Below are 11788 nucleotides of genomic sequence, written 5' to 3' on the forward strand. Positions count from 1 at the left end.
AAAGAGATAATGTTCCCTTCCTTACACTTGCCACACCTGCTGCCACCCTTCAAGGAGCCCGGGAGAGCAAGAAAAGCCTCCCAAGACCTCAGGAGCATAGTGGAAACCAGTGGGACCAGTGAGAATGGAATGTTCTGGAAGCTTCCTTGAAGCCTTGCTTCCTTCAAATTGCTCCGGCCCTGGGGACATCCATGTCTTCTAGGCCTTGAGGAATCCTTCCAGACTACATTCTTCTGTGCTTTGACCTAGGTTTGTATGTTGAGTTTAAAGGAAAAGCACTGGAAGATAAGAGCTTGACCCCAGCCTAGATAAACCCAGGCCTGGCAAGAAGACAGGTCCAAGGACGACAGCTAACAGTTCTCAAGGAGAACCGTGTGCAGGCACTGGACAGCCTCGGTCTTGCCATCTCTGCTACATAGGCTGTTTTGGAGAGGCTGGGGCACACAAAATGAGCTGGAAAGGATGAAGTATCCCTGGGTCCCATTTGGTGAAGTGAGCCAGGGCCAGCCAGGGTGACTCCCTTACCTCATCGCAGTACATGAGGTGAAGAATTAAGATGTGCATGAGGGGGCCTGGGACATGCTCATGAGATCTGAGCTGGACAGTGGGCTTCTGTCTGCACCCCAGCTCTCTCCTGGGAGCAGACATTGCAAGAGAGTTATTGCAACCAAGGATTGCTCCCGTTTATCGCAGACACTACAGACCTTACTGAACATGCCAGTGAGCTCAGACACTTTGCAGAGCCTTCAGAGGCAGCTGGCCTAGAAATGTCTTCTGAACCACGTAGGATTTCCGCCTCAAAGCAGGAGCCTGCCCTGAGCATCGGGCAGCTGAGCTGCGGTCAGCTGGGTGCCTCCCTGGGGTTTCTCAGCTGCTGCTCCAAGCTCATCAGGGCTCAGCCTCACGGGGAGTATGTGAGGAGGTGATTTCCATTCTGGTTTACAGGTGTGGAACTTGTGACACGCTCAGCAGAGGCGAGGCTTTGGTTCAAGTTTCTGTCTCCCAAGCCCGGATTCATGGTGCAATTTAAGGACAATAATGTGGTCAAAGTTGACCATCCTTCCCCTGGAATAGCTTTGGTCAGGGTACCCAGTAGATTCTGGCATTCCAGTCTTAGAGACATGTTTCAGTTAGACATTTTTGCCTTTGGCCCCAGAGAGGATGACCCTCCACCCCCAGCCCCAGTCAGAAAGAGCCAGACACCCGCACACCACACCTAGAACCCACATAGCATACCTAGAACATGTGACTCCTCCTCAGAGCCTGTCCTGTGAGGTCAGACCCTGTTTGTGAGCAGGCTGGAACAGAATTGGCCAGTGTTTTGCCTGCCTAGTGTCGCGTGTCCCTCCCCCCCCCCACACTGCAGCTATAAGGACTCATGTGACCAGACTCCCGTGCTAGGCACACGCTACATGCTAAGTACCCACCCGGGAACAGGGGAAGCAAGGCACACTGCTGCTGAGGGACATTAGTAAACTGACGGAACCTCTTGAGCAGGTGGGCACAAACTGAGGGGACACAAAGATAAATGGTGACTTTCCCACCTACGCCAGGACTGGCCGCACACTTGTTCCTGGAATAGCCGGTAAAAAATACTTTACGCCAACTTATCTTCATTATTAAACTTTTAAGCAGTAGAGACACAACATGATATTAGGTGCCAGCTGGACACACAATCCCACAGGGACTTCTTGCAGGAGGACCTGGGCCTTGGAACTTTTTCCTAAAGTCTTATAGTTACTTACTCAAAGACATTTTAGTCTCATCTATATGACACAGGATTCTGATGAACTCATGACCATAACTCCAGCCAGTCACAGTGGCATGCCAAGGGCTCTGTCTTAATAGCTGGGTAGGGAAAGAATCAGTGCATTTCCTGGGCTAGATACAAATGTTGTAGTGAGAACTGGATCCAAGTTTTTTACAGACCTGAATTTATAGACCCCCTGAGTTCATGACCAGGCCAACAGTGCGCACTTCCAGACATTGTGAAACCTTATACCGGAAAGGGGTGCATATAGCACCTGTTACAGTTGGTTTGAAAGAAAATGGCCACCAAAGGGAGTGGCACTATTAGGAGGTGTGGCCCTACTGGAGTGGGTGTGGTCTTGTTGGAGGAAGTGTGACACTGTGGAAGTAGGCTTTGAGGTCTGATATATGCTCAAGATACCACCCAGTGTCTGAGTTTGGATGAAGATGTAGAATTCCCCAGTACCATGTCTGCCTGCATGCCACCGTACTCCCAGCCACCATATTGCACCATGATGATAGTGGACTGAACCCCTGAACTGTGTGTAAGCCGCCACCTCATTGCAATGTTTTCCTTTATAAGAGTTGCTGTGGTCATAGTATCTGTTCACAGCAATAGAAATCCTAAGACACAGCCCCACGAGATACTGAAAGAGTTGGAGGGTGGTATCTGTGTAGGAGTTGGCCAGATGTGACGGGGAGGGGTGAGCCCCAGCAGAGATCACAATGTGGAACAAAGCAGGAAAAAGTGTCAAGGATTTGCTGACACCAATGTCACCAGCCCAAGGTCACAGGAGGCCAAACTGGTGGTGTGGACGTCAGGCAGGACAAGTTCTGTTGTAAGATCCCTCCCTCCGGTAGTGTTCAACTACCCACCCAGGAAGTCACCTCAGGAGCTGATCTGGAGCCTCGGGACCCTCAGCCTGAGGCTCACACCCAACTACTTGCCCCTGTGATTGTTGGAGCTCTTGCTCAACCCAGAGAGGATGTGGTTGGGTTGAGAAATTCCACTCCAGGTTACTCAGGCGAGTGGAATGTCAGCCACCAGGAGGACACAGCCTGTGTTGATGGAGGCTATTCATCCAGCTCAGCTTTCGCTATCCCAGGCACATGGTACCTCTGGCTCTGACTCTGGGGCTTTGGTGTGACTCCTTGACAGCAGTGGGCTAGAGGGCTGTCTGTGGAGAGCCCCAGAAAGCTGGGGGCTGACCAGCCCTAGAACTCTGCTGTTCTGGCTCCCTAAGTGAAGGTTGGCTTAGATTGACCCCTGCCCCTTCCCAACAACACCCTTGCTCTAAGGACTGTTGTCTTCCGGCCCAGCACAGTTTCCGTCACTCTCCCACACTCCTACATCCAGCAAGAGCCCCCTTCCACGTTCCTTTCCTTGCATTGGAGTCAGATCCAAAAACACAACATTTGATTCTCTGGGCAATTTGACATTTATAGCACTGTAATTGTTACCTTAAGGCAGCAATTGTCTCTTCTGTTTCATATTCCTGAAAGCAGAGGCACCTCCAAATATTGGCATACTGTGCTCTGTGGGGATCTGTGAAGGACAGATGGGAGAGCACCCATTCTCCCTGCAGCTCCCCCCCCACCAGCTGGACCCTGTTCTGTCTAGTTTGGGGCCCTCAGGACCTCATAAGCAGAAGATGGGTCGAGAAAGGTTGCAGAAGATTTGGGGAAAGTGGGGTTTAAAGTCTAGGTTGAGCTGGACATGGTGGTCCATGCCTGTAATCCCAGGGGCAAGTGGTTCACCCACAACTTCAAGACCAACCTAGTCCACATCGAGAATCCCAGGTGTGCCAGGACTCCATAGTAAGACCCTCTCTCAAGAAACAAACCAAACAAAAAACTGGTAGGAGGTTTTTATAACATGCAAGAGGCTCACCTTTCCTGGAGCAGGCAGGTGTAGCCACATGGGCCATGCTTCATCACAGACAGTGACCAAGTCTATGGTCATGTGATTCTCAGCAGAGGTGGTCTCACTGCTTGCTGACCACTCTGGGAACTAGGCTGCAGTCTTGTACTGGTCTCAGTGACTCAGCCATTCTGCAATGGCTGCCCTGGTAGCTGCTCTATAATAGTATTGCCAGTGTACTGATCTCAGAATACCAACACACTGCAATACTTCCATGCTGCCTGGCCATGCTTCCGGCCCAGGCGGACCTCCTTAACAAGAAAGGGCTAGCACTTGACACAGCAGAGCTTCCGGCCCTTCCTTGTCCTTAGTGAGCAGCCGTGCTAATGATCTGGGTTGAATGCTTCGACCTTCTCTGATGTGCTCGGGGTAGTGACGCAAAGTTGCTTTCTGGCTGCAGGAGTGTGACCCAGACACACACATGCAAGGCAAAACACCCAAGCTAAAAGCCTGCTTTCTAAGTGTGGCTCTTACTGAGGGTCCATCCTGTGCCTCGTTGGGCACAGAAGTAGAAATCTTAGCCATGTGTTGGTAGGACTCAAGGTGTTGCTTAGCTCAGCTTGAAAGGGGAAGAACACATCAGGCTGGGGCTGGGAGTCACAGATTTGAGAGATGATAGTGTCTGATCAAGGGCAGGTGCTAGGGTGAACAGGGCGGGCACCGGCAAATGCTGTAAAGATGGGAAGAAACGGAGGCATGGAGAAAATGTCTGATGGGTGGGACAGAGGTTGTGCCTGCTGTGGGCTGGAGAAGTGAGAATGGGGTCACCACCCCCTCCGTCAGCCCCATCGTTGGAGGCAAGCCTCACCAGGGCCTGCTGACTGTGCCTCTCCTTCCCCGTAGCCTGATGTTCACCAAGGTGAAGCTGGAGCAGGTTCTGAAAGGGCCGGAGGAAGCCCTCGTGACCTGCAAGCAAATGCTGAGGCTGTGGCAGACCCTCTACAACTTCTCTCAGCTGGGGTAAGTGGCTGTCATTGCCCCTTGGGTTGCTCCAGGTTAGAGGGCAGGGTTGGCAGGTGGTAGCTGCCAGGCTAACAGTTGTCTGGAAGGCCACGGTACCTACAAAACATGGTTGTTGGTTTGGGTGGAGATGTCAAACTCAGTGTTCAGGGATTTTTATATTCATGGCTCAGTTTTAATCCTTTGACAATCCTCTGTACCACACACAAAGCCCTGGTTAGAAGATAGAGCTCAGGGTGGTGAGAAAGTAGAAAAGCCATCATCGAGCCCCTGAGTCAGGTCCTGGGCTTCTTGCTTTATGTGACATATCAGCCACTTATGTCTTCTGTGTTGTCCGAGACTGAGATTCAGAGCCTTTGTCTAATTTGCCACTTACCTGTCAGGTGACAGTACTGGGAGGCAAACCCTGAGTTCCAGACCATGGAGCAAGTGCACAGGACTCTGGGATCTAGAAGTCCTCCATTCTCCTCATGAAGTCAGAGGAGGACCAGGGAAATAGCATGGAGTTAAAAACCTCAGACAGTTAGCCCTACCTTTGCAAGCTCCCAGGCCTGGGAGATTCTAGAACAGGGTAGAACAAATGGGTAGAACTTCCAGAGAGCTGTGGGTGATGGATTTTTCATGCAAGGAGTAGAAACCCTCCCTGGAGATGGGCACTGTAAGCCCATGCACTGTTCTCTGGTATAGGTGGATTTGCATTCAAATGCCTTTGCTGGAACAGCAAAGCCTGACTCAGTTCGCAGAGGAGTTGCCCTGGAGCTGGTTGCTCCTTATCTGGCTGGCGGGTAGGCTGCACACCCAAGTGGCCAGTCTAGACAAGGACCCACAGACTGGTAGCTTTGACTCAGAAAGCAGGCTCTGCAGCTGCCAGGTGTTCTCATAGGGGCACATACTCCATTCTGTCCCGGGAGGCTGGTGGAGCTCACAGTGCAGAGCACCTCCTCAGGAAGCTGCCACAACTCTCACCCCAATATAGCAGGACAAATCTGGATCCAGTCCCTCCTGGCTGCCCCAGGAGACAGGGAGGAGGGTTTCTATGATACCTAGAGCCATAAACCAGAAGCCAGTGCTTGGAAAATCTAATTTGGGGCAATCATAAACCAAGACCAAAATGCGCAGCGCGAGGGTCTGATCTACACACCATGGACCTTGCCAGCCTACACCACTCCCACCCAACACCCCTGTGTTCTGCACACACCATGCTGTTGGTCCGATGTTCTCATCACCCCAGTCCCTCCTTCATGAAGCTACTGCCCCTCAGCAGCTGCTCAGCCCTATCTGTAATAGTCTTGATGACTTGCTTAGCTTGGCACATCTCCCTATCTGGTATAGAGTACTTCTTTTTTTAAAAAAAAATATTTATTATGTATACAATATTCTGTCTGCTTGTATGCCTGAAGGCCAGAAGAGGGCACCAGACCTTATTACAGATGGTTGTGAGCCACCATGTGGTTGCTGGGAATTGAACTCAGGACCTTTGGAAGAGCAGGCAATGCTCTTAACTGCTAAGCCATCTCTCCAGCCCCCTGGTATTGGGTACTTCAAGTAACATGCGCCATGTTAGCCTTAAACTGTGCAGCACAGTGCCCCCAAACGCAATGTTTTGATGCCTTAGGAGAGGATCGCTTGTGGCAGAAGAGAAGAGGTATGATGGGCACTTATGGAATTGAGCTCTAAACTAGGCTCCTGTCCAGGTGGCCGTTCTTACCTTGTGAGCCACACATTCTGCTCGTTACAGAAGAAAAGGACCATGAGAAAAGTCAGGCGAGGAGGAGCAGGACATCATTTTGGCCTCACGTCCCTGGCTCATTGATCTCCCCACTCAGGTGCTTCCAGAATTAGGAAAAGAAAGTCTTGGTCACTGTTCTGTTGCTGTGAAGGGACACCATACCCAAGGCAACTTTGAAAAAGAAACCATTTGTTGGGGGCTGGTTACAGTTTCAGGGGCTTTGTCCATTTTCATTAGAGCAGGACGCATACTGGCAGGCAGGCAAGCAGGCATGGTGCGGGAGCAGTAGCTGAGAGCTGCATCTTGGCCTTCAGGGAGAGAGGGAGAGAGAACTAGTGCTTGCAGGAGACAGACTGACTGACTGGGCTTGAAACCTCAGAGCCCTCCCTCAGTGACACACTTCCTCCAAGAAGGCCACACCTCCTAATCCTAATTCTTTCAAATAATGCCCCTCCCCGGCGACTAGCACTCAAATATAAGAGCCTATGGGAGCCGGTCTTATTCAAACCACCACAGTGGCAAAGGAAAGGAACCATCCCTGATCTGCTATGTTGGAGAGATGGTTTCCTCCGAAGCCATCGACAAACCATGTCAGGACCAGTGTGAACCTGAGGTAGGACAACAAAGATCCCCTGGACTGTGGCTCCATCATCTTTGGAGGCAGCATCTTAGTGTACCTCCAGCGGGAAAACACCTTCTGGAACCTTTTCTGTAGTGGCTTTCCTGAAGTTTCCTCAACCCATGCCAAGTGCCATTGGCTTCCTTGGCCATGGGCGGGGGCTGGCTAAGAATGCAACAGCAGCTACCTTTCTGAGCAAAGTTTCCTCCCTGGCTCCCCACACCTCCCACCCTGAGAAAATGAAAGCCCCCCCCCATGGGGTGGGAGGTGCAGGAGCTTAGAGAAATGGATGGAAACCAAAATAAGACCACCACGTTTGTTTGCCTGCCAGTCGGAGCTCCTCTGGGGCTACTGGGCAGTCTGAGGATTCCATTGCAGCGGGTGGCTCCTGGACTTCCACCCAGGCCGTCCTCAGACAGAAGCCAGCAAGCAGTCCCTGTGCCCAGAGGTAGAGGCCTCACCTTAAAAGAGGGCATGGACACTGTGGTGTATACATGTCGGCCTGTGTGTCCTGGACCCATGCTGGTCTGTCTGTCCTGCTTGTCTCTGCCATTCCCTACCATTCTGGCTTTGCTCTATTTCTTGAGCTTGAACTTTTGGCCTCAGAGTCTGCTGAGATGGGGTTCCCTCTTGCTCCCTGCTGGACCTGGGGGTGCCGGGCGTCTGCATCATGGGATTCTGCCCTGCTTTGCCTTCCAGAGGCCTGGAAAGGGATGGCAGCTTTGAGGGCCTCACAGTGAAGAAGCAGAACGGCATTCACCTGACCCTGCCAGATGCGCATGACGCAGAATCCGGTAAGGTCGGGGTTGATCTTGGCTCTGGGTGGGGCTGGCAATTGGCCCAAAGATGGGTGGTGGCCACCCATTGTGGGCAACAGAAGAAAGCCCATGCCTCCTCAGCAGAGGGAACTGGGAGAATGGGACAGATCCGGGGATGTGAGTTCAGCTAGGCTTTGTTGTTAAGACAGATGGAGTAGATCTCACTAAGCAAACCCAGGGCTTGACGCCAGAGACACCACCACAGTGCCTGGCTGCTTGGGGACCCACTGTCCCCAAGGAAGGGCATGGTGTGGGGGTGGGAATTAAAGAGAATCGGGTCCAGTTATCAGGGCTTCCCATGCTCTTGTCTCGTAAACCAGTCATCTGTGGTTTGTTTTGAGGCCTCCTGGGTTTATTGGAGCCTTTATTGCCTCTGAGGAAGAGAACATGCTCTTGTTTCACCTGCATGGGAATTTCAAATGTCAACAGCTTATAAATCCCAAGCAGGGCCTGCACCACCTACGGCCACAGGAAGAAAGGTTCTCTGAGGGCCTAGGTTAGCCGCGAGCCAGTGCCCAAGGATCTTTGGCTTCCCAGCTTCAAGTGGATAGGGTCTTAACATATGCGAAAAGTGTGTACTTCAAAGACAGGAAGTCAAGATCACCAAAGAAGAGAAAGATCACCCCTCCTCTTACCTGCCATCTACTTGGAAAATCTCTGGAACTCTTTCGAGGCACGCCCACAGTTAGTTGTTTCAGGGTGACTGTGTTGTGACAAGCTGGTCTCCACTCACCTGGAGAACGTGAAGGCCTTTACATCACTGTGCCATACCGGCGTGTTGGTTGTGTGTCTTCAGAGCCTTGCGTGGTTACACTTTCACTTGCTTTACCCATTCCCTGTTGTTGAACATGTGGGGGTTTCTGTGTTCCGTATTAAAGGCAGGACTCAAGTGAGCATCTTTGTGGACACTTAGGATTGTTTTCCCCGGGATAAATTCTCAGTGGGATTTTTGCCAAATTACCGTACCTTCAGATGCACGCCGCTCCCTGGGGAGAGGAACAGGCAGAAGAAGACCCTCCCTAGGGTCTGTGAGCTGGTGTGTGGCAGCTGTTCTAGCCTGAGTTCCGCTCAGCCCTTACCCTCTTGTTCAGCAGGCTCTCGGAGGGCATCATCTATTGCAGCCTCGAGGCTGGAGGAGGCCATGTCGGAGCTGACCATAACAACCTCGGTCCTGAAGCAGGGCCCCATGCAGCTATGGACCACACTGGAACAGATCTGGCTCCAGGCCGGTGAGTGTCCCCTGAGCCACCGATGCCCAGAGCCCTGGCCTTGTCCTGGAGGATGATGGGGAGAATGAGATTTCCGAGGAGGCTTACGAAGTTAGGCTCTTAGTTCTATAGTTCTGTTTCCCAACTCACTTTCTTTCCTCCCTCCCCGCTTTAGCCTCCCCCTCCTAACCTCAGAGAATGTTTGCACCCAGAATTCAGATCCTAGCATCTTGTCTAGGTGCCCCAGGAGAAGAATGTTCCTCCCCTGAGGTTTCTGCTTGTCTCTTGTCTGGCTGGCTGTGGATTTTCTTCTTTGCCCAGTGGGGTGAAGCCCCCTGATAGGAGAGGTTTGAGGTCAGGAGAGGGCTAATGACACGGAGACTGCTGTCTAGGTGACATACCTCTTGGACTCCGGCCAGCACTGTTCCCACAGGCAAATGAGTGCTAGAGGGATAGGATTCCGGAAGCCCTGGCTCAGGTCACCCAGATCAGATCCTGTGCCGGCTGACAACTGGCTAGCCCTGGTCTGAAATGACTCACAAGTTAGAGCAGTTAGCACGGCACATCGTGGGCGCTCCGCAGCTAGTACCTGGCTTCGGTAGCCTCCTTCCGGTTCACGGTGTGACTGTGAGGCACCTACAGAGTGTGTGTTTGGCCCAGAAATGCCAAGGAGTGACACATTGTAGGGTGTTTGGCAACTTAACCTGACCGTGGTGTGATGGGTTACAGGGAAAAGAATAAGGCCGAACAGGAGACTAAGAAAGATGTCTCCCACACAGTACAAGAAGTGAGAGGAGACCTAAGCCTACCAGGCTCCCAAACTGCCGAAGCCTGGGCCCCCAGGCCTTGTTTTCTCTGGGTTCATCTTTCCCTCCTTCCTGTTCTCGCAGGAGTGGGCTATCGTCCCCAAGGAGGGGGATGGAGGAGAAAGCGAGAGGAAGCAATAGGCAGTTCCCTGGATAGGTGGTGATGGCAGTCAGTCAGAATGCTCACTGATGAGGACCCAGTGCTACCCGTGGCATGCTTTCCACATGTGGACACATCAGGGTGCAGCCTGTTCCCACTCTTGTCCTGGACTCTGAATCTGGAGAGAAGAAGAATGGACCTGGGTTCATAGAAAGCCTAGACAGAACAGCATTGTGATTGTAATGTAATGCAAATACTGCCCCGCTTAGCATCTCAGGGTTGCTCTGGGTTGGGCAGCACTCAGAAAGGGAATGTCAAGGGAGGGAAAGGTGTGATTAACAGTGAAGCCATCCCAGCCTCTGAGAGGTGGAACAGAGCCCTTGCTGCGGGGTCAGCATGGTCATGGGAGCTCCACGGACTGCCACATGGCCCTCTGACGGTAGCTCTCTAGGCCTTTTGTTTTCCTGATGTGTTTGGGATTTGCACTTGGATGCATCTGAAGCCACCTTGGGTTTCCAGGTGTATTGCCTTACACTGGGGAGGCGCATGTGCCCGCAGTAACTCCAAGGAAAGGGAAAGGTGAAAGGCCTATCGGAACCTGGAGCAAAACCTGGTGTGTCACTACAGACACACACCCTTCAGTGAGTCACGGGTCAGCCTTTCTGCTCTGGACATTATCCTGATGTCACTGCACAGAGAAGTCTGAGAGCAGCCTCTGGACACAGAAGAAAGCATAGTCACAGCGGATTGAGCGGGTGTGGTCACAGATCCAAAACTCTGGTGCCTTCTACAAGGGAGAAGCCTATTTCAACAATACAGAAAGGGCAACCTCGAGTGACACTCTGCCTTCTCTAGGGCACTGCTCACATCCCTGCGGGTCACAGCGGCTCCTCGCGACACTCACATTCTGAGGCAAGAGATTACACCGTAGAATCTCCATGTACCCCTTCACCCTATGAGTCACTGTCCAGGGCTCCGTTATTTGACTGTCCCTAACTGCAAAGGACTCTGACATTATTCTGCATGTCCCCAAGCCTCACCATGAATCATGAGATCTGTTCTTCCGGAAGCAGCAAATAGACAGATGCACAGCTTCAATGGGAGTGAGAGAATGTGTCCTCAGCACCTCATCATGTCAGGACCCACTTGTACCCTCTGTCCCTGGGCTGCCATCTTCACCAGCACGTCCCCACACTGCCCCACCTGGCCCAGGCTAAGCGTAGTGTGGTCAGCACCCCCATACATACTCTCCCCTCCACCCCCACCCTCCACACACTAATGCTAACAGATACTGTATTGTGCAGGGGGGAAAGGATTCTCCATCACTTCTGAATGAGCTAGGTTTGGTTGGGGATAAACTGCAGCCGGATCTGTCAATCAGGTCCACTGTGAAAACTGACTGGGAACGTCATGCCCTTTCTCTCTCTCCCACACTTCCTTTCTTCTTCCACTCCCTCAGGCTCCCCAGATTCCAGGAGGGTTTGCACCGAGGCTAGCAGTAGGGGTCCTGCTTCCTGGGCTATGGGTCTGTTAGAATGGGAAAGCTGCCGCCAGACCCTTGTGTGTTCCAGAATCTTCAGTGTGCAGAGGTCCTTTCCGTAAGAGCAACACACACACACACACACACTTCTCACTACTGAGAGCATCTCTGTCAGCTTACAGTGTACCAGAGAGAAGGGTAAGGAAGCACACAGGGACTTCCCCTGCCCTGAAGATCCAAGGACTCCCAGACGGCTCTAGGCTGTCTGCATTTGTAGGAAGCTGACCTGGCCTCCAAACCCCAGTAAGTCATATTATCTGAGAGCTTTAGGGACCTCATCCTGCAAGTGTAAGCCACTGCGGGTGTGTGTGTGTGTGAGAGAGAGAGAGAGAGAGAGA

The 11788-nt window shown here is 52.2% G+C and overlaps 1 protein-coding gene across 3 annotated transcripts in view; it reads left to right on the forward strand.

Moving 5' to 3' along the window:
- Ttc7a (tetratricopeptide repeat domain 7A) overlaps positions 1–11788 on the forward strand; it is a 104480-nt gene that overhangs the window by 74520 nt on the left and 18172 nt on the right. For 2 of the 3 annotated variants that reach the window (XM_005354709.3, XM_026782943.1), the window contains 3 exons: positions 4514–4630; positions 7678–7772; positions 8888–9025. In XM_005354709.3, coding sequence (XP_005354766.1) covers positions 4514–4630; positions 7678–7772; positions 8888–9025 — 350 coding nt within the window. The remainder of the gene's footprint in view (positions 1–4513; positions 4631–7677; positions 7773–8887; positions 9026–11788) is intronic. The other variant, XM_005354710.3, reaches the window with a different exon arrangement.

This window comes from Microtus ochrogaster, chromosome 16 (assembly GCF_000317375.1).
Source record: "Microtus ochrogaster isolate Prairie Vole_2 chromosome 16, MicOch1.0, whole genome shotgun sequence".
NCBI lineage: Eukaryota > Metazoa > Chordata > Mammalia > Rodentia > Cricetidae > Microtus > Microtus ochrogaster.